This window comes from Cyprinodon variegatus, unplaced genomic scaffold (assembly GCF_000732505.1).
Source record: "Cyprinodon variegatus isolate N-32 unplaced genomic scaffold, C_variegatus-1.0 Scaffold526, whole genome shotgun sequence".
Taxonomy (NCBI): Eukaryota; Metazoa; Chordata; class Actinopteri; order Cyprinodontiformes; family Cyprinodontidae; genus Cyprinodon; species Cyprinodon variegatus.
Window position 1 is genome coordinate 126,604 of NW_015150979.1, and position 23,646 is coordinate 150,249.

Sequence of the window (23,646 nt, forward strand, 5' to 3'; positions counted from 1 at the left end):
ACTCGGCGCCGAGTGTTCACCCTCACTCGCGCGCGATGTCCGGATTAGACGGGGGGGAATGTTCGTTGGGACTGTGCAGGACCGCGGGACAGAGGTGCGGGCCTGCACACAGCTGTTTGCCGGGCAGCGCACTCGCGTGGGAGAGCTTTCTCCCCGTGCGCGCGCTCCCGGCACCGCGCTCCCCTGGGCCAGAGGAAGCACGGATACTTAAGAGTCTGGGATGGACGCTTAGTGGCGCTCCATCACAATCAGTAACAAAAATCAGATTATTCATTACTGGGACCTATGAATTGGAGCGAATCAACGAAGAATTTGCTAATTTAGAGCAGCAATTTTATATACTGCCCACATTTTTAAATCTTTACCTTTTTATCCAACATTTTATTCATGTGTCCTTTTTCCAAATAATATAACTGACATTGATATAATTCTCATTTTATCTCTATTTATGTTAATATTTTGTTGGCTTGTACATTAAAGGTTCTAAGGAGAGGTATAATTTAATCATGGTCATGTGTCTATTCTTCATTATAGATAATTGGTTCAAATTCACACGGTAGTTTAAAAAAATTAGAAGACTCGGAAGATGAATGAGAGCAGGAGATGCTGGATGTGGGGTTTGAACAAGCGGAGGAAAGGTCAGGTGGTGCTGCAGAGGTTAGCAGGGGGAGTGGCCATGAGAGAGCAAGGGACTGGAAGTGAACTTAAGTGAGGTTTAGTCAAAGGTAGAAGGAGAGGGAGCTGTGTTTGTGTAAACGGTGGCTGTCCTTCCTTACTGTAAGCCGCTCCTCATTGGCCACCGTGAGCCCCTCTGCGAGAAGGAAATATCACCAGGGAAACTTCTTCTTGCTGCCTGTGTGCATGTTTTCCTCCGTGCCAGGGTTATTTTTAAATAGCGTTTGGCTTCCTGCTCAGACTGAAGTCTTCAAGCCACAGCATCCCTGTTTTGTTGTTTTCGGGATTTGGCAGTTCAGAGATCCTGTAAAGCTCGCTGCAATGTTCTCTTCTTCTCCTCTCTCACAGTTTCACTGCAAGCTCTTTGCAAAAATGGGGGATGACAGACCTTTTGTGTGCAACGCTCCCGGCTGTGGACAGGTAAGACTTTTTTTTTTTTTCTCCTTCCTTAATTTCTGTGTGAAAGGGGTGTCCCCATTTCAAGCTGGAACTCTTTGTGGTTGAAACTGTTTGACTTGTCTTATGATTTCGAGCTGAAGCAGATTGACGATTTGGAAAACACGCTTCCTTTGATTGGAGTTTGGCTTTTTTCCTGAAGCCCCCTCTCTTTGCCAAAATAAACAACTGAAGATGATTTATGTAACATTTTTAATGAGCAATGTGTTAGTAACATTCTACCTTGCACGCTCATGTGGGACAATGCCGTCTCCTTCAGCCTTGACTCAGAAAGCTCCAGTGAGCAATCGGAGCAGAGTTATTGTTTCAACCTGTCACTGCTGAGCGCCTGCAGACACAGTTTTGAGCTGAGGCTGTGACTCAGCTGACTGGCAATAGTAGCACACTCACATGCGGCTTACGCGGTGTATGTCTGTGTCTCTGCTTTATATAAGAAAAGGAAGAAGAAATGATTAGAAATTCTTCATATGACTCAGAATTCATCAGCACAGGTAACATCATGTCTGATCAAGGGTGTATTTAGTTGTCTCACGGTGCTTTCTCAGACTAAATTTAATTGTCTCTTCGAGCATCTGAAGAACTCATACATGCAGCTATAGTATGCTTTTTTAATTCTCTGATTGGTAGAAACCCTCTGTTTATGGGACTTTGGAAGGGAGGAGAAGCCGTATAATCCGAGAACCAAACATGCATTTTTTGACGAATAAGTCATCAGTCTGACTTTGTATGACTTTTGCCTTTTCTCTGACAAACACTGTGGATGTTATTCAAGGCGTACTTAATGCTTGTCTTCAGAAAACGGCTAAAGAGCAGCATGGAGACTTTTCGAGTAAAAGTGATGTTGATGACAGAGCAGCTCTACAGATGTGGCTCTGCCAGCAGTTTTGTTTGAGTGTGAATCCAAACATGTCTGGAGTTGTGTTGTGGTGTCAAACGCCGGAGCACTTTTACAATATCACAACATCAGCTAGCTCTATGGAATGTGAGCAGTGTTCACTTCAGGTCTGTTTTTTTTCCTTTATGGCTGCTGTTTTCAACAACTTATTATCCAATCCACTATATCACTCACTTTTTGGGATTTTGTTTAGTGAAAGCCAATAGGTTTTTTTTTCTTTTGTGTTTTCCGCTTTTTATTTACATTAATTTTATTTTAACTGTGACTTTGTTCTTGGAACGTTACTACTTTCTGGTAATATTCTGGTAATATTGCTGGAATAAACTGTTAATATTAGCACCTTATTTTTGTTTATTTTTTTTCTCTTATTCTGGCCCTAAAACTCTATTGTAAGGCAAGGCAGTTTTATATGTATAGCACAATTCAGTACATGGACAATTTAAAGTGATTTACATAAATTAGATAATAAAACAGAGGGAAAATAAACCTGAATAAAAGCAAAAACATGGGTAAAACAAATTAATCAATTGGACCACAAAATAGCAGAACAAAAGCAAGTAAAAAAAAAAAACTTGATACATTTTTTGTCCTTGACAATCATCTGTTTTACTTTAATTGTTCTCAGGTTTAAGGATTTGAGGATTAATATATTGACAATCTGACCAGTGTCAAGGTTTTCTGGGTAAATCTACAGTTTATACAACAAAAGTTTTCAATTTCTTTGAAGTCAGGACCCAGGAAATTATAATTTTATAATGTTGTGGCTGGGTTGGATGTTGGCATCTTTTATTAAAATGATAGAAAAATGAAAATATTGAGGGGAAAAAATAAATATGGAATATTATGGAATGAAAAGCATGCATGATTAAGATTTCAGGGCTTTGGAGAGAAAATCTCAATCTTTTAGATGATAAAAGGAAAAGCTAAATGTAGATTTGACAGAAAGCAAGCCAGGTGAAATACATGTAGTGTAAAGGGTTCTTAGGGCTAACCATAAATTATTTGTTTATTTTTAAACTGTTCACTATTATGTTATTGTGCTACATGTTCTAAGGTCCACATTTGTTTGACCCATTTTTGCTGCTTTAACACCAGAATTTTCCCATTGTGAGACAATAAAGGGATTTTCTATTCTATTTTAAATGTGTAACTGAGTTTCATTGGATGTTTTAGTGGTGATCATAAATGCCCTCAAATGTCCTTAAAATGTGCTGGCATCAAAAAAGTGGAAGCAGATGTCAGAAAAACAATTTAGTCCCATAAACAGAGCCTTGTGGTACACCGAGAAATAGAGGAAGACCCATACTTAGAAGCAGCCACTGCAAAGAACGTCTCAAGAGATGAAGACCGCTATTAAAAGGCAGAACCCAAAACGCACTTGAGGGGTTTTGGTTTAAAAGTCTATATTGTTTAATTCATGAGCATTTAGGACCATCAATGTGGTGATTTTTATGTGCGTTAGATACATGACACTCTTAACAGCTCTGGATCTTAACGTCCAAATGCAGTTTTACTGCTGCATTTACAAGCAACAGTTGTCTACCAGGAAAATTTGAATCTTGCCCGTAATAGAACAAGGATGATTGACTTTTGGCTTAGCTCAAGGTTTTCCTATTTCCAAGTTAACCTCAGCAACAACAACAACAAACCCTCCTGATGTGGTGCCCAGTATTTATTGCATCAGGAAGGTAATCTTAGCCGCCATTATCTTAGGCAGGGAGATTACTGGCAGATAGTTTCTTCCAGCCGATGTAGTTGTTTCGTTCAGAGGAAAGAGACAGATGAGACATGTAGGGGTGATGCTTTTTGCTTGGGCTAAAAATAAGGCTCCTGACACTAGACTGTGTTTCCACTGCGTTCTCCCGACTGAAGTCGCAACTGTAACACGGCGCCCTAAAATAGGCTCCTGTGAATAGTGAATATGCTGCAGCCAGAGCCAAGATTATTCTTCCTACGTCTCTGAGTGAATCATATTGCCGCATTTCAACAGAAGATGTTCCGTTTCTCAGAGGACAGGGTCGGTCCCTTCGTCTTTATGTCTGCGTCAGAGCTCCCGTAGCTCCTACTGAGATACCTGATAGGGGGTAATATAATAAGAAGGGCCAGCCATAGTTTACATTGCCCATATGCTTTACATTCTAGAAAGAGTGACATCCATGAGTTGAATTGTGCTTTTAGATTCATTTTAGTAATTTCAGCCCCCATCTACACTAATCCTGTATCTAATTCAGTTATTTATTTATTTTTCTTAATGTTGGAGTGTGCATGCCCACACCCCCAAGCTATAATAAACCTTTACAGGAAAGAAACAGTATACCACAGATCCAGTGTTCTCTGTGCATTTTCTTATAATATTCACTCTATTGGCTGAATGTGGTGTGCTACATCTGTGCGTGATTATTGTAATTTCATATCTGGATAACAGTAATATGGGCTGCCTCCTTAAGTCACGGTTACAATTATCTGTTGGCTAATTCGTGTAATGTTCTCCTGTGTCCCTCTCTTCTTCTTGTTGGCCTGTTGCAGAGGTTCACCAATGAGGACCACTTGGCTGTACACAAACACAAACATGAGATGACCCTGAAGTTTGGACCCGCCAGGACTGACTCTGTTATAATTGCAGGTACTTCTTTTTGTTTGTTTTTTGTTTTCATCTATTATTCAGTCATTTCCATTGCTAAGTTTCAGCAATCTGGACTAAGGGTGGGCGGTTGGATGAATCTATCGGCCATCAACGATGGACTCAGCCCTTCAATGATCGTTTTTCTAAGAGCATTTTTACGTTGTTTTGTTTGTCTCTTTTTGGACCAAGGGGTTAAGATGCAGCGCAGGACAAGAAAAACAAAAAAACCCTAACACTGTTTTTAATTGTTCAGACATACTTCGTCCTGCTGCTGCTTTTTTCTTTAGTGCCACCGTGAAACAGCAATTAATCTACTTGATACAGAAAGAAGGAACTGAATTGAAGAAGAACCAGAACCAAGTGTTTACAGACCGCTCCGTCTGTTAAAGATTTGATTTAACACAACAAACACAAAATTAACAATAAAAAATAAAAAAGGAAAATTACCCTCTCCAGTGAAGCTGTGCGCTTTCTATAAAAATAAAAATCTCTGCCCCAGTTTTCAGCCTGTTACATTTTTAACATTCAGATAAACAAATGAATAACAATAAAAAAACTATAATGTCTCATGACATGTTCAGAACAACTGGAATAGAGGAACCTATTCCCATTGGACAAAATGTGTATATTTCTGACCAGTCAACAAGCATGTTACCTTATTGGGTTTTAACAGTGTTTGCAGGTTGGGAACAATATTACCAGCGCTGCAGAAGATGCGCTCTGAGGGGTGCATGTCTTTGCTCATAAAGTTGGCCTGATGAGTATTAGTTGGAAAATATTTACATATCGCCCAACCTTAATCTGACCATTTTATTTTTTCTCATAATTTAAAGAGTTCAGGTTGTCTAAAGGCCTTTTTCTTTTTTTAACATTCATTTTTTTTTTTTTTTTTCATTTAGATCATTTTTAAATAAATTCTTTTTTTTTTTACCAGCTAACACTTTAACTGCTAACTAGGTATGGATTTAGTATTTTATAGTTTGATATCTTCTTGATATCTGGTAAAAGGTAATAAAGAGTCTCTCTGAAATAATTTTTGATCAGAATATTTACCTTTACCGTTTAAATTACTTTTCTATTCATGTTCAAGCAGTGTTGTTAACATGTGAAAATAAAAGTTTTATTTTTAGAGACTTCTTTAGAGCAGCACTCAGCAATATGGACTTATCTTATCACAATGTTTTGCTATTCTAACGGAATGACGATAAAAGTTATGAATAAAAAATTACTTCTTCAGTCTTTCTTAGGTAACTGCCCCACAATATTAAATACTATTGAACAATATACACATTTGAAATTGTTTTCTTCAGGACAAGTATTATTTATGTCACTAAGCATCTTATAGTAACTGCATTTAATCATGTTCTTCAAATGTGTCAATGCCCCAATGGATAAAAATGAAAGAAATATTGTAAAAACAAAACTTTGATAAATTGAACCAGTTTGTGGAGTTTTTAATCTAAATTATAATTTAGACGACGGATCAAAACCTTTATGACTAAAAATTATCACGATTAAGATAAACAATACGATAAATGCCCTCCCCTAGTGAAGAATACATGGGGTGATAGATTTACAGCTAAAAATATATCAGCAGTTATCAGCAGTTCTTCATTCTAGAAAATATCACAGTTTAAATTTTATGATCGGGATCACCTTTCTCCACTAACTCTGATATAATTTTAACATGATAGGCTCATAAACATACAGAGTAGTTATTGTGATGTCTATACTAAGACTGGGCGATATATATCACAAAGTTTAATGCAACTCTTTTCACCATCTAGGGTCTGAGAAACTAACCCCCTAACTAACTAAAGAAGCTTCTAATAAAGATATAATTTATTTTAAATGTTTGACCTAAATATAGACTTAAAGAAACTTTTGATCCATTATTGTAATACAAAACAAGTTAAGAATCTTTCCTATATTTGGACTGTATTATATTTTCGACTGGGTTAAAATTAGATTCTCGCAGTATGATAATAACACAGTATTAACACATTTCATCATTAAAATAGAATAGCCCATTTTTCCTACTCCTGCTAAAATATTCTGATCATGATGGTGTCTATTTGTTACATTTGTATTATGAGGTTCACACATTGAGGAGAATGCTGACTTTTGCCTATTTAATCCTATCAGAGATTTACAGATGCAGTAAGTTCGGGTTAAAGTTATTTTTGTCCCATGGGTAAACTAGTTGTCTGTAAATAAGAAAGTTTTTGGGTTTGATTCCTGTTTTTTCTGGTGCCACATGTCATTGTATGGATATTTGAACGTGACATTGCGCTGGTAAAAATCGCCTCGAGTGACCACTATGATGAAAAGATGCTATAAAAACTCATCCAATAACCAATTAATTTATAAGGCAAGGCAAATTTATTTGCACAAAGACAATGCAAATAGTCTCTGCTGAAGCAGGTGGTTGTTTGCTGCATTTTTCTGTGCATTAATGGGTCATAAATAAAAATAAAGAGGAAAAAGACAAAATGTAAGAACATTTTCAAAAAATTCTAGGTCTTTTTTTTATGCGACATAAAAAAATCCTGCAAAAGAAAGTCCTTATTCTAATTGCCAAGTGTTAAACAGTTTGTCATATTGTTTTAACAGTCATTTCCTTCTTTGTTGCTGCTCTTTTCTAGATCAAACACCTACCCCCACTCGTTTTCTGAAGAACTGCGAGGAAGTCGGCCTCTTTAATGAACTTGCTAACTCTTTCGAACAAGATGACGATGAAAAAAAGGCAAAAAACTCTGTAAGAAAGCAGCTTGTGAGGACGATCACCATTTTGACTGTCATGCTTATGTTCCTTTTTACATGTATTGCTTTGTTCAAACATCAGGGATATTTTCTGTAGACTTCAATGTAGTAAAAATGTCCTCACTTCCCTCTTTTTAGCTCAACTGCTGATTTAATCAAAACCTACAGTTTGAAACTCCTGTGTTGCACAGTTTTTATGCATCATTAGAGTTTCAGTTATTGCAGCAGTGTTCATATAAGCAGATGCATTAGTCGTTCATTTGAACTAAAAGTGGTGTTTCATGAACCTAACCATGACAAGCAAATTTGTATATTAAATACCAACTTCCCTTTTTCATACTCTGTTGGTCATGTGAATTTATTCTGGGTTTTTTGTTGTTTTTTAATTTATTTTCCTTTGTCACTCTACAGCTTCCAGCAGCCAACTCTGTGGCTGTGGACATGAGCCTGCAGACACCCTCAGATGTGAAGGTGAAACAGGAGGTGCCTGTAGAAGTGGACTCCTCACCTCCAGGCAGCCCAGAATCGATATCTGGAACCTCGGACAGCAACCAGGAGCCCATAGTTAGAGTAAAGGTGGGTGAAGAGATGACTTGTTCAGTTTAACAGCATTTTGTTTCCTATTTTTATCTAAATCATCTGAAAATAAACTCGAAGGAATTTTAAAGAAGCTGTTTCATGTTCTTTACATTGCTGCATTGCTTATCTCCTAGGACACCCCTCCTAGGAGTTCAGCTCCCACTCCAACTATTGTTCGCCCAGGTTCTCTCCCACTACATTTGGGCTTTGATGCTCTTCAACCCACCATGCCATCACCCACCTCTGTCATCACACAGGCACCACCTTCAAATCGCACTTTGGGGTTAGTTGTATTAAACCTCCTACCTCTGCGTTAAATGTACTGATGATCATTTTGTGGTTTCTGACCTCAGGTTTGACCTGCAGACACCCATTTTTAACTAGTTGTAATTGCTCTTTAGGAACAAAAATGATTTAACACATAAAGAACGTTCAGCGTGTTTTCCCATCATTTTCACTGTTTATATTCAGTTCAGTCTTTTTATATAGCATCAATTCCCAAGACAATTTATCTCTAGGCATTTCATTTAAATATAGAGAGAGATTGGTGAAAGGAAACCTAGCTGATTGCATCGAGCCGTCGCTCCCCCTGGATGAGACGGCAGACATTCGCTTGCGATGTGTCACTAATTGAGCAGCAACCCATCACACCTAGCATGCAAGCAGTGACAGTTGATATAACAGAAAGAAACCTCGTGTTTCCATCCAGCTGAAATGCAAATTTTAGGCAGTTTTAAAAGTTGGGGGGTGGGAATACGATTTTGCAGAGTTGAGAGAATTTGGTTTAAAGCGAAGTAAACAAGCACTGCAAGGTGTAATGTCATCCTACGTCATTGTTCACATTGTGTTGTATTAAGCAGGAAGTAGAGGCAGTGATCTAACACTGACCACAGATCAGTAATGGAGGAAAGATTTAAGGAATGTGTCGCTCTTACATTATGTATGGCAATGTTGCTTCCAGCCATGTTTACACGCATTATAAGAACATCCAGGAAGACTCCGACATCAGAAACAGCTGATTAGTCATCAGCTGATTTGAAAAATAAGCCCCTTTTCTACTACCCTTTTGAAACCATGCTGAAAATGGTCCAAGCAGGGTAACAGAGATAACTGTGGAGTGTAAATTTGATGCAACTGAACTGGACCATGCCAGACACAACCGAACAAAATTAAAACTAATTCAACAGTAGGCTCGGCAAGGTTCAGTTGTGGCTCGACTCTCTGATAACAAAGAGCGCATGAGCAAACCGCGTCATCTCCTACATACAGTCTACTGACTAATTTCACGGGTTTTCCGCAGTGTCCGGCTTTGTAATTCACAGATCTCTTCACCTTTTCACAACACAAATTTCTTCTCAGCCTATTAACAATAAATGGCATCAAAGAAGCGTGGTGCGACCCGGGATGGTGCAGAGACTGAAGCTCTCATTGAAATTTGGGCGGAGGACGCTATCCAGGCACTTAAGTTCCTGAATGTTATGGGCGGTGCCAATTTTGTTTGCGTAATTCCCGCTTTGAGAGCTGTAGTATTGTGGACTGCAGATAGGCGGTGAGGCACCGTGCTAGCATGATGTGTAAATGGTCGTAAGAATCAAGCTCGGTTCAGTTAGCTGATAGAACCTAGGTGTAAAGTCGTTTTGGATTGGTTTCAGAGTGTTAGTGGAAATGGGGCAATAGTGTTTCATTCTGCCATTTTGTGCATTAGTCCTTTTTCGCTAAAGCTGAAAACCAACTCAAGAGAGCTTTAAAAAGTTTCTACGAGTTTTAGGGATTTTTCAAATTGTGCCATTTCCATTAAACTTTTCTGATGCGATGTGTTAAAATGCCCATTGGAAAAAAGCTGATGGAAACGCACCTGACATTACACTCTGTTTAAAAGTAATATTCCACTGAGAATTCAGTGAAATTAACATTTTTTAAAAATAAGTGGCAGACTTGACCATTTTGGGGCCCCAACTGGAGCTCTGTCCTCCAAGTCTGCCTTAATGTCCCGTTCGGCCCTCAGAGTGAGCGATTCTGTAGAGTTACCACAGTGGAGGCATCACTAAATAGATGATGTTTGATTCAGCAACATGGGTGTACTGTATATCAAATGTGGCTTTAGGATGGGGATGAAGGAGGTCCTTTTTATTTCCTGTCTTTAAAAAAAGATAAAGAATATACCTATAATACTTTGCTAGAGAAAATGTATTCATGGAACTATATTCTTTTTCGGAAATTGTTTTTTTTTTTTTAAAGTAACTGAGAAATGAAGGCACACAGGGTTTACGACTGATAGGGGGGGGAAAAAATCACTGTTTTTGAATTTCTGCTCATTCTAAAAAAAAATTTATTTTGAACTCATAACTGATCAAAAGTTAATTTTTCTGGTAAGATTCTAAAAAGACATATTTTATTCTCTATGAGAGCCTTTCAAACATTTGATAAACATTGACTCTATGAATCTGTTTTTCTTTAATAAATTAGCTCAGGTCGTTTTTCCAGCCCATCCTTCCTCTAATGAAGGAACTGTTTTTACTTCTCCTGTCCACATTTCAAATCAATCATTTTACTGAATGGTCTGTTGTTTTGCATCTGGTCCATCAGTGAATCATTTTCTGTAAAATACTTTCCGTGGAGAAAGAGGCATTATCTTATGTGGTTCAGAATATAACTTAAAGCCTCATCCAGGACATTTCTTCAATCCTCATCTTTTGTCTTTTTATCAGTATCAATGTTTCAGATATTAAGACATGTCTAGTTTGTATATTTTATGTTGAGTAAAACTGTATCCTTGTTTTATTAGCTTAGTTTGGTGGAGATGAAGGGTTACTGTTCCACTTCTTATTATTTCTGCTGGCACCAGCAGATACCTTATATTTTAATAATGTATCTTATATTAGTGGACTGACTGCAGCAATGCAATGATTTAAATAACCATTAAATGTGCTTAACTAACCTTTGAATAAATGCTTTGATTTTCACTAAACTAAGAATCTGATATTTGTAATATCTGAAGATAAATCCAGCTAGACAATTCCTGCTGTTTTCTCCCACAGCCAGAACCTTTCAATATATATACATTTATAGCTAAGGTGGAGTCCATCTGCTCTATTCCTTATGATAACCATGTAGATTCCAAAAAAAGAAAATTAAAAACAATCCACTGGACTTTGTTTCCAAGTTTGAAGACGTTTTGCTTCCCATCCAGGAAGCTTTTTCAGATCAAAATGTCAGGAATAGCGTTGACTTCAAGGTTTTATAGAATTTTTAATACTGTTAAAAACTGTACATACTGCTTTTAATTTTCTTTTTTTGGATGATTATGACCTGGATGACTGAGACTCTTCACCAACACATGACCATGGAGATGCTTTTTAGAGAAAACCTCCCCCCTCACGTAGTGCTGGATTAAAAGATAATTAGTTGTAACTTACAATTATCCCTTTCTGAGTCAGTATTAGGTTTGATCACTAATTGCATTCAATTAATCCACTTCCACCTACTCCTGTTCACAAATACACACCAAACGCTTTGCTGGGACACTGTTAGAAGGGTGGGCAACCAAAAGGGGCCCTTGCTGGTAGGGGGGCCAGGCGGTTGCTTGCTTTGCCTGTGTGCCGTCTTCCCATGTCTAATTCCACATCCTCCTCTCCATTCCAGACCGCTTCAGTGAGTCTTGAAAAGCAGCTCCGTCTAGCGATGCTCTTACAGCCCCACAAGTTGTTAAAAGGCCTATGTTGTTTGCATCCTTTGTTTGTTTTTTTTTTAAAGGGGAACACGTTTTTTTTTTTTACATTGGGCCCTTGATTTTACGTTATTGCATCATGTTCTACTCACCCATGTAAGTTTTGTCATTTGGAGCCATTCTGAAGATATTCCGTTAGGTTATATCCAAGTAACGTCTTCCTATGGGCAAATGACTTGAAGGCACAAACTAAACTGTTTATAACTTATCATTAATGGTACGCCAGCATTCATAACATGTAGGCGAATCACCGTCCCCCAGACATCTGCAATTATATTTTTTATATTTATATTTTTTAAAAACAAAGCGGCGCGTGTATGACGTCATCCACTTATGTGTTTTGGAGTTGTGACAGGCAGCCCGGGCCACAGGCGCTACGCTCTACCCCTTCTGTTTGTTCGGCTAGCTAATCTGAATCGTTCAATTCCATTTCGAGAGTGAGATCATCTGTGGTAGTAGCACTAGACATCTTCCAGGCATGTGAGTAAAACTAGCAGTAGTTCAGCGAACAGGAAAAATGAACAGTAGCTGGCGCACGTGGATGACGTCATACACGCGCAGCTTCGTTTTTAAAAGATATAAATATAAAAAATATACCAGCGGATGTCAGGGGGACAGTGATTCGCCTACATGTTATAAATGCTGGCGTACCATAAACAATAAATTATGAACAGTTTAGTTTGTGCCTTCAAGTCGTTGCCCATAGGAAGACGTTACTTGGATATAACCTAATGGAATATCTTTAGAATGGCTCCAACTGACACAAAACTCATATGGGTGACTAGAACATGATGTAATAACGTAAAATTAAGGGTCAAATGTAAAAAAACGGTGTTCCCCTTTAAGGTCTGACTTTTTTGTTTTGTTTTTTATTGTTAAAACTTAGAAGAGCAGCCTGGATATGAAGCATAGGTTAATGCTTCTGCTTAGATGACTGTTTACTGAAATCATTTTATGCAAACATCTCTTTTTCTTTCGGTTCCCGTTTGTTAATAGTTCTCCAACGAGCCATTACCCGATGATGATGCTTCCCTCGGGTCAGGCTGTACCTGTGCTTCCCGGTCCTGTCCAGATTCCCTCCGTCATTAATGTAAGGCACGCCAGCAGTTTCTTTCACCTCATCTTTAAAAAGAAGAAGAATGTTCTGGTTTAATTTATGTGCATTTATGCATCATGTCTGACTCTAGCTCGCTCGACCCATGTGTATGGTACCCAACATTCCTGGAATCCCTGGTCCTCCTCTGGGAGGCAGCAGCAGCGGCTCCAACTCCCCCTCTGGCTACAGCATCCACTCAGAGGCCAAGATGGTCAGCACTAAATTAGCTCTCTATTTTTATCTCTCTATCTGTTCTTCTTATCCGCATCCTTACCCTCCAGACTTGTGTCTACTTTGCCTTACTTTTTTAAATCATATGACTTTTTACTGTGGTAACTTGTTTTTTTTAACTCTTACATACATCGCCACAATTTTCACAAAAAGAGAGTTGCGTTGATTAAAAAGTAGAGGCTGCTGCTTTTTTGTGTGTTTTCATCAAAATTTAAGAGCATCTATGTACTTTAAGAACTTTGACTGTTTTATTTGTGTCAGAATTATTATTATTGGGGGATTATTTTATATGTAAATAGTTATTGTATGCCTTAAGATCCTTACTGGCTAGTTTAAACTGCGTGCTGGATCATAATCCATCATCGCAATAATTACATATCAACCTTTTTCTAGAGACTTTTTTTATGCCTTAAGAAGCAAACCCTGGTGAGATGGATCCTGATGTCACATGAATGTACTGACGAAAACCAACCTTTTTATATCCACTTCTATTATTTAATATTTGATCTCAGACCTCACCTTGTACATTGCTTGGAACAATAATTTTTTCATTTTATGCTATTGCGTAGAGTTATTTTTGTATAAACAATTAACTATTATTTCAGATTTTTTTTCCGTTTAGCTGATAAGATTTGACAATAAAAATCCAGCTAGATAGTGGAGCATGGCTCAGACAATATAAAAGCGTGCTGAAATACAAACCAAAACCTGACTTAATTTAGCTTTTGATGCATTTGGGTTGATGACATGACACGCTGTAAGTTAAAGGTCTAGCATGGTTTTGCTATAAAAACATTATTGCTTTAAACTCTGCATGGTTTATTCTTCTGCTACTTTGGTCATATTTTCAGCTTGATAACTGTGGTATTCGGTCTCTCTTTATCCCCGTTTTTTCCTGTAGCGTCTGAAAGCAGCGCTGTCGCAGCAGAGCCCATCAGGACAGCATCTGGGTGCCATGGTAATGGGCAGCAGCCCCATGGTCCCTCAGAAGGCCGAGCAGAGCCAGCTTTTGGTCCAGCATCCAGATGCCCCATCGCCTGCACAACCCCAGGTAGTTAGATAAAGAAAACTGAGGTGAAATCGATTAATATTGAAAAACCTTCTGAAGGCATTAAAAGACGTAATAATGAGCCTAGATGACTATAATGTGTGTCGGTTTCCAGCACTGAAACTATGAGTCAAACTTCCTTTGTCTTTCTAGTCTTTTTTCCGTTCCCCTCGCTTGTCTGTTTCCTTTTGACCTCTTGTCATTTTTCTCCATCAGGTATCGCCGGCACAGCCTACAGGTGGGCGTCGACGGCGAACGACAGATGATGACCCAGATGAGCGAAGGCAGCGCTTCCTGGAGAGGAATAGGGCGGCGGCATCGCGCTGCAGACAGAAACGCAAACTGTGGGTCAGTTCTCTGGAGAAGAAGGCCGAGGAGCTGAGCACTCTCAACGTCTCGCTGTCGGTGAGTGGGTGTGGAGTGGGTGGAAGGAGGACGAAAGCTTGCAAGACATATCAGTTAGCATCACTTAAGTGGTTTTAAGACTTAAACCTTTAAGACTTAAATCTTTAAGAAGGTAAATCCATTTAAAATCCTTTTATGAAAAAACATAGAAATTTGAAAGCTGTCCTTTGGCATAATGTTTTTCTTTCTTTTTAAGTTTTTTCCATTTCATTTCAGAATGAGGTTTCACTGCTCCGTAACGAGGTGGCACATTTAAAGCAGCTTCTGCTCGCCCACAAGGACTGCCCTGTAACCACCCTACAAAAGAAGACTGCCTACTTAGGTAAGGTCCATGTGTAGAGCTAGGATTAAAATTAGTCGATTAACTGATGCTAATTAGAGCACAGAGACCGTCACAAGTCTGCAGTTTAAATTTTTTTCTGAGGATCGAGGCAGACCGAGGGTGCCTTGGTGGACTGCTGCTTCTGATTAAATCAGAGTAATAGTCAGACTTTTTGACAGACAACTCATTGATCATATTTAGCTGCAAAAAATATATAGAATATATTTTTTTTTTTGCCAGACTAGTCGGAACTCAGTTTTCACACTTTATCTGCTCTGTTTTTCTATATAGATTTTAAATTTTTTTTTTTTTATTATCTTTCTGTTTTCTGCAGCTGCAGAAGACAGCCTAAAGGACACATCAGAGCCGACAGGTTCTCCTGCCCCAGTGATCCAGCACAGTTCTTTGGCACCCAGCCCCTCAGTGGGTCAAAACGGCTTAAGCACAAGAGCTGCAGCTGAGGCCATGGCCATGTCAGTGCTAGCAGGAATGGGTCAGCACCAGAGGGTAGAGGGTGGACCCTCTCACATCATCATGGCAGCACAGTCTCAGTCTGCTGCGAGATGATGAGCAGCACCACCACCGGCCCAGACTTGGTTCATTACCCAGGGGTAGAAAAAGACTCCCATTATCTACAGCCTTTAGGTCCAAATTTCACATCTCCTCTCTCCGTCTCTCCTCCTTTCATCCTCCTGTGGAGCCTTCAAGCTGTGGCCTGGAGCTCAGCAGCATCGGCAGCGTTCTGGGAATGGTCTGAGACTTTTAGTGAGAGCTTCCTGTTAACTTTGCCATAAACTACAGGGGCTGGACTCCGATATCCCTTTTCCTCTTTGCCTCTTCTGCTCATCTCTCCTCACCCTTGGTGAAAACAAACTTTTCAAAAGACTTAAAGGACGTGCATTGACCCCCTGCCTTGATAATGGACTTCCTATGTGCACAGTTTCAGACTCAAAGGAGTTGCATAAAAATTGTTGATCAAATCAGATCCAGAGGATCTGATTTGATCTACAATTTGTAACCATGATCTACATTTGTAACCATGCTAACACCCACACACCTTCAGCTCAGTTGACGAGAACAACCGTCTCAAGTTGTTCTGATTCTGATCACCATCTTGTTAACTGTTCCACATCAGCATCATGGACCCAAGCACGTTACCTCATATTACCCCTTTATGTTAAGACTTATTAGCTGCGTGCTATTGTATGCTTATGTACACTAGAACATAAGTGGTTACATTAGATTTGGCGCCTTGTTATATGTTGTTTGCATGTGACCTTTCCTGAACGTGTGTGCAGCTATGTGTTTTCCTCGATGAAACTGGCACATCCTCCAATATTGGTCTCTACAACTAAAATACATTTGATTGTACTTTCGATTTTTATCTTTTTTCTAAGCTTTCCATTTACCCTGAAAGGAATTCCTCCTCCGCTGTCCTTCATATTTCCCTAGAAATCAGATAGTTGGTGGCCTTTTATTCACCTTATATGAAATTACTCTCACTGCGTTTCTGTGAGGCTCCAGGATTTTATGTAACTGTTTTCATACTTCTCAGGATGGCGATCATCCTTGCTGCTTGTCGGAAGTGTGACGACCCCCCCCACCCCTCTAGTCTCTGCTCTTTACCAAACCTAAACTAAGCCATATTCTCTGGGTCTCCAAAGACCACCTGGTACTTGTTTTGAGACAGGAAGTAAACAGTCTGTTATTTGGTGTTCCAGTGACAGAATCTAGTCTATCACTACTTGTTTCTTGCACTTTGACACGATCTCTCACACACATCTTTGTTTGCCTTAAGATCACGCGTGCCTCTGATACTTCCGCTTTGATATTTAAAAATCGAATGTGCAAATACAGATGTGATGCTTCTGGCTGGGTTCTAACATTACTCGACAGTTTTATTATATAATTGCATTGACATACTGTATTTCCAGTAAAGAAATGGGGAAAAATACTTGTTCCTTTCTGTCATCTGGTGGAGAAACAAAGAAAATGTTTTTCTTGTAAAAGCTTTAAGAACAGAAACATCTGAAATATTTTTTTTTTTTTAATATTTCCAAGATATTTAACTATGTATTTTTGCATAAACACACAAATAACATGCTTTTCCTTTTTTCACTTGTGCTTTCCTTTTCTGCTACGGTGATCATATATTTGCAAGATGCTATTTTGAAAAGCAAAGTATCTATCATATTGATCTTTTTAAAAAGCACTAAAGTAAGACTTTATTGTGGCTTTGTATCTCTGTTCGTGCATTTCTTTTGTTTCTCAGAACAGGACAGTTTTTTGTTCTTTCCAAAATTGTACTGTAGATGTGAATGGGGAATTTTCTCACCAACTTTAAAACTTTATGCTGCGACTGAACCTCTCATCCTACAGTCCCAATGGCGACCCTAGCTTTTTTGTTTTACTTGCTGGCGCTATATACACAGCTAGCAGTCCCATATAGATGATTGTTTATATGAAAGAAATTTTAAACTACTATATCGCTCATTATTTTCTGGATTCTCATTTGTGTGATGGGCACCTTTTTCTGTCATTTACTGTTCTTTGTCGTTGTGTAGTGTTGTAAACACTGTACAACCTTTCTCATACTGCTTTTGATTGTACTGATGAATATAGAGTTATTTCATTTAACACTGTTTTTATCAGTTTGTATTCTCTATGGAAGAAACGTTGACTCTTTTTACAAAAAGAAGTCTCCAGCTTTAGTTTAATCTCTTTAGTAAATGTCTGGCCATGTCTTTTTCACTGTCCTTGTTTAACTTATTTTTCTAAATTGGTCAATTTACATTTTATTTTTCAGTCTCTGCCTTATTATTCATATTCAAATTGCTATGAATTTACAAGTTGAATGGAAAAAATACAAGGTAACAGTTTCGCATTGTGTATTTCTTTTTTTTTTTTCACACTCCCATTGCCAGATGGATGATTTTTAGAAAATGTTTTATTGTACATATCTGTACTATATGAATATATTTACTTTTCCATGCATGTCCAAGTGGAATATCATGAACACTTTAAAGTGCTGCAGTTTTAATTAAAGAAACTACATACTAAGGATCTCGTTTTGTTTATTTTTTTGTTTAACTTTCTAAATAACATCAGTAACCCATGTTGTGAATTTATATTCAAAGTCCATCCAGGTTGGATGCCATATTAATGTTGTGAATAACTGTTATATTCAACTCCCAGCCAGCTTGGAATTCATATTTTCTGATACTTTAAGACGTGTATTGCCCTCCCGGTAGGGGTGGTAAATATTTTATTTAATCAGATATTATTTGGGCTGTTAAATATTGTTTATGAAAACACGCCCTACTAGCTGTTTGTTAGAACAATGAGTGTTTCGAGCTCATATCATGATCAAACAGATAATTCTGCACATACATGGAATAAATTCACCACAACTTCTGTTCAAAATATAAGAGTTTTAACAAAAGTCAGCTCCAAGTCTAACATATTTCAGTTTAAAACTCTTAACTAAAACTAGTGAAACTCAACTAAACTAACCTTTGTACAAAGAGGAAGTGGAAACATGGTTGAAAACCATATTACAGCTTAAGATGGATTTTGTGTTTGAAAACAAAAGTTTATCTGGAAGAATTTGGGATATGATCAAATTAGTTACAAAATAAGTTTATATATGTAAATTGTTTTCAAATCAATTTACAATGCAAATCCATGAGGTCAATAAAACCTTATTTGGCTAAATAAGGTTTTATTAAATGATTTGCCTAATCAGGAACCAGTAACCTTGCAGAGGTCTTATGTCGAGATGAAACGTAGACAGTGGTTTCAATGTCCAAAACCACGATCATGGAACAACCCCCATGTTCGTGGAATTAAGAATTTAACCTCCTGTAATCATTAACACTTTTTAATTAAGCAGGCTATTTATTTTCAGCTTACAGCCTCCATTGGAGCTAAATTTGTACTCTTACTCGTACTTGTATTCAGTTTTCACTTGAAACTTTTTATTCAAATAGAATGGAGTAGATTATCCCAATCTATATACACTACCATAGGAACTATTGTATTTTTTTCCTTGGCCATTACTGTTGTGTACTTTTTAACAAACAAATCAATATGTTTTCCGTTCTTCAGGTGCATCTCAATTTTAAATGTAATTTATTTCAATAAAATTATTTCAATAATAATCATTTACCAAAAAACACAAAGTGGTACACAAAATGCTGGATGAAAGTGGGTGGGTAACTGAATTTTTAGAGAAGTTAAATGAAGTTTGAAAATAATTTGCCTTTCACGTTTTTGGAGTGATGGAAGAGCAAACATGCATAGCTACACCAGGAGTTCTGTAGTTTACAGTTGGAAGATTACACATCTTGCTGTTTATATTGAAAAGCTTTTTTTTTTTTTTTTTTATATTGACCTGTTTCACTGTTGGAATGAGAAACTGATCTATCCTGGGCTGAATTAGTTGAAGGTTGAGTTGTCTTCAACCACCTTTAGAGCAGATTCATTTAAAAGAATGATGCCATATTTATTATTCTACTTATGGCCACTTAACTTACAGTTTTTAGGAAGGGTCAACTTTAGGTAGCTCGCTGGTCACACACTTACCAGGCAAGGATAACTATTCTGTCCATCATCTAAATGTTTTTTTAAATGTATTATGCTCTCAATTTGAATATAGAAAAACTCACTATCATGATAACATTGAGCATTCATGTATGAATATTTATTTACTCATCCATAAACTCATATTGTTAACAAAATTATAACAATAAAAAGAGAAATTATTAAGCTTAGGGCCAGATTGACTCACAGAGGTGGAAGGACTAATGTAAACTTCTCTGAGACAAAATTACATTTTGGGAAAAGTCTGATAGTAATGACAGCACTGGCTTCAGACATGGAAAACCCTCCAGACATCCTAAAGCACAAATTACCTCATTTACCTATCTATATCTTTAGTTTATGGTTTTGAATAGAGCTTTTGCTTATATTTACTAACATTTATATAGTTTTAATAGCAAATACTTGAACCTTAAATGTCTTTTTCTACCTAGTTTCAGGTAACTTTATTACACTGTCTCTTATGTACAATTACATTCTCTCTTATCAAAATTTAAAAAATATATATTTAATCCGTCCATACTATAAATGAAAATGGGGAAAATATAACCGTAAAGTAGATTTATATCTTGTTTGGGTTGATGTCTGTGTGTGAGATATTTGTGTGCGTTTCTACCGTTTAACCGCTAGGGGGAGCAGCTCTCAGATGAGACGTTTGTGTGTGTTTCTACCGTTTGACCGCTAGGGGGAGCAGCGTGCCCTGACGCCTCGGATGCGGCGATGAAGCAACAACAGCAACAGAGGCTGGAGGAGGTAACGTGACCACACGTTGCCGCTGGTGAATGAGCCCCCCCTCCCCTCCCCTCCATTATGGCGGAAGGGCAAGCCGTGCGGATGGGCCGTCTCTCCCTCTCCGATGCTTGTTTCATGTCTTGAGGGAGGGGTTTTATTTTTGTTTTTCAAAATCTCTCCGCGACGGCCCCGTTTCTTGTCATATAGACTGTTCTCGTGTTTTTCGGCCAAATCATGGCGGACCGCGGCGTGGATTTGTCCGCCCTGCCGAAGGAGGTTCGAGACCAGTTGGCTGAGTTGGATTTGGAGCTGTCTGAAGGTAAAGGAAGAGATGTCGGTGGGGGGATGCTTCAAGTGTTTTTTCGGGATAGCCATATATATCTCCTTATTCCATGTGTCTAACAGCTTTTATTTTATAACACTTTTCCTGAGCGGGTCTACTTTTCTCTGTGATGAAGTGAATGGGAGCAGACGGCAGGCTTTTAGCTGTGGTGAAGCTAATACAGGATGTTGGTTTAGGAGCTAGCAGAGCATGACCAGCACCATTGTCAGAAGATAGACTTTCTTCCATTTTTTTAATCCTTCCTTTATGTCTTAAACTCAACCATGACCTCAAAAACATTTTTCTTTAGCATTTATCTCCCTTTATTAATAAATGTCAAGGCCAGAGCTCGTTGTGTCTGACCTGAGATACTGAGAAGCTCTGACCATGGATGGACTCTCTTGTCACCTTGGTCATCTTTTAATTTATCTTTTTTTTTAAACTATGACTACATGTGCGTTCAGTTGAACGTCACACCAAACCCTGACAGGGTGTGTTCATGTTCAGGTTTCCGCTTCAGACAAGTTTTATTGCTATGGAACTGTGAGTCACACTGATTACTGTTGACTTATACTGACTGCAGGCCTACAGTCATCATCTGCTGAGGTGTCATGCAACAAAGAGGCTGTTAGGATTGCTGGGACGTGTAGTTTAGCTATGTTGGTTGAAATGATCAAGCAGAATGTGAAGAGGGGACCGTTTCACCTGTGTTAACCTATCCTATCATCAGCACAATTATAGGCATATCCACCTGTGCTGCTCATCTCTATTTCATTCTTTGGTTCAATGATTTATAGTTTTTTTTTTTTTATTCTTGGTTATTATTCTTGATTTTGATATACTTGTAATATCACCCATCTTTTTTATCCATCCAGTATATGTTTTAAGGAAGCCCTTCCCCCAGAGCAGCTGTGCAGCTTTCCTGCAGCACCACTGACACACTGTCACACATCCCTGACAGAATCCCCTTTGCCCCGCTTCATGTTACCGATGCTGCGTGCATCCAAATCAGTCCACTAATTCTTTGCACTCATCACCTAAAGTGTGCATGATCTTATATATGATACGGATTTGGCCATTTTGAAATATCGAACCCTAAATTACCCACAGTTTCGTGGATGTGTAAGGTGTAGGGCTGGAACTAATGATTATTTTGCAAATCAATTAATCTGTCGATTATTTTTTCAATTAATTGGTTTATATTTGGATAGCCAAAGGTTCCTTAAAGAAGATTTTGTGTTAAATTAAACAAGGTGAAACTCTTTTGGTCTTAAATGCAAAATGAATATATATATATATATATATATATATATATATATATATATATATATATATATATATATATTTTTTTATGTTTTTTTATTTTTATTTTTTTACAAGGCTCTGTCAGCTAAAGGCATGTTTTACAGTCTCTACTCTATACTCCAATTAACAATTAATTGATTACTAATTAAGTTGACTATTATTTCAATAAACGATTAATCCAACTAATTGTTTCAGCACCTAGAAAGGTGTACTAATCATGACTTTCATACTATAATTACTGCAATTACTTAACCCTTTATAGGGAAATTTACCGTTTTAGACCTATATCCAGCCATTTAGTAAAGATGCTGCTAAAGTGCTGTACATCTTATTTTGGCATTTGACTAATTAGATGAGCCCTTGAATGATATATTACCTACTGTAAATTGAGTTGGAAAAAAAAGTAAAGAAAAAAAGGTAAAAAGCTAATTAAAACGTTGAAAAGTTAAGTTCAAAAGTTAATAAGCCTAATAACAATTATATTTAGGTTAATAAACTAAAAATGTAAGTGCCCGTATCAGCATTAATGCCTTTAAGGTTATGTTGTACTAAAAAAAAAATGTTTCTTTCACTCTGTTTTTCATGATTTTCTTATAAAGGCACTTTTTTAATTTTTCTTATTATATTCAGGCAAGTTGGCGTTTATTGTTATTACATTGACATTAATGTTTGCCATTAAAATATCCATATTTTGGAACAGTACAAAGGTAATGAGGTCTTGTCCTGGATTCCAATAACACTATTGGCTTGAAATTTAAATTTTGTGCCCTGTGAAGGGTTAAAGCTGTGTTTTTCTTAATTTGGTTTTCTTAAGTTTATGTATGAAATATACATATATGGTATGGAAAAATTCTTACAACTATGATCAGTTTATGGTGATTTTAAAGTACTAGTTTTTTTTTATTCATATCTAAATCTTCCTACCTTGATGATCTTAAGCCTACCAAATTACTAACATTTTATTACATGATGAAAGTCGGTCTGCTCTTTTTTCCCCAGTAATTATAATAATAAACAAAGGGCTTTGCTCCTTTTGTAATAAATGATCACTCTAAGAGATCCTGAACAAAGGATGTAGGTTCTGGTTCAAAGTTGCTACTATTTCACAATTTCCAGATTTCAGCTTAGTGTTACATGTTTGAGCTGCTGATTTGTTTTTTGTTTTTTCCACTTCTTCATTTTTCCTCTAATGCACCTATTTTTATCCTTGAAGATCTGCAAATTCATTGAAATCATTCAGTTTAAAGGACCGATATAAAAAAAAAACATTTAAATGTAAGACAAACGTTTTAGTGTATTTTAACTGTGCACACAGAAAAAATCTGATCTATCCGAAGTTCTAGGATTTTAATAAGTAGTCGAGAAAAAACTTAGCGTGAGACAATTTGTTGTTGTTTAGGAGTTTATTTAGTGAATCCTGTGTATAGGTTGTACCTCAGTGCACCATAGACTGGCTCCTGGTAGGGAAATCCCTCTCATTAGCAAGTAGCAAGGTCACTTGTTCTGCTGTAAACACTCGCATTACGTTTGGAGCTGGTCATAAGCTGCAGCCAAGCTGTATTTGCACTTTAGCCCATTTTCCTCTGTAGTTGTGATATTTGCGTTTGCTTTGAAGTAATTTCAGGCGAGGAATTAGGGTCGTGGAGAGCAAACAAGATTAGTAATGTAGAAATGAAGTTATGATTCAGTCCATCTTTAGTTCTCTGTTTTTGCTGTGGCTGCATAAGGAACATTATTTTTTCCCCAAAGAGCTTGCCACACTATTATAATGAATCAAAAAGGGTTTTACAGTGTAATAGCATGTCCTTTACATCCCTCTAAAACATTTCTGTTGAAAGCCCAAGTTCATCTTACCACAAAACATTTTA

General features: G+C 37.6%; 2 protein-coding genes across 2 annotated transcripts in view; both read left to right on the forward strand.

The window, feature by feature from the left end:
* Nucleotides 1–758: 758 nt before the first annotated feature.
* LOC107095163 (cyclic AMP-dependent transcription factor ATF-7-like) lies at nucleotides 759–17,874 on the forward strand. Its single transcript, XM_015391152.1, has 11 exons — nucleotides 759–1,095; nucleotides 4,553–4,649; nucleotides 7,295–7,407; nucleotides 7,824–7,988; nucleotides 8,126–8,274; nucleotides 12,715–12,808; nucleotides 12,906–13,025; nucleotides 13,947–14,096; nucleotides 14,310–14,498; nucleotides 14,715–14,820; nucleotides 15,155–17,874. The coding sequence occupies exons 1-11, from the start codon at nucleotides 862–864 to the stop codon at nucleotides 15,385–15,387; spliced, it is 1,650 nt and encodes a 549-aa protein (XP_015246638.1). The 5' UTR covers nucleotides 759–861; the 3' UTR covers nucleotides 15,388–17,874.
* Nucleotides 17,875–20,212: 2,338 nt separating this feature from the next.
* Nucleotides 20,213–23,646, forward strand: part of LOC107095152 (disco-interacting protein 2 homolog B-A) — a 56,777-nt gene continuing 53,343 nt past the window's right edge. Inside the window, exon 1 of the mRNA XM_015391130.1 lies at nucleotides 20,213–20,470. Within this exon, the coding sequence (XP_015246616.1) occupies nucleotides 20,386–20,470 (85 nt within the window). The 5' untranslated portion in view covers nucleotides 20,213–20,385. The remainder of the gene's footprint in view (nucleotides 20,471–23,646) is intronic.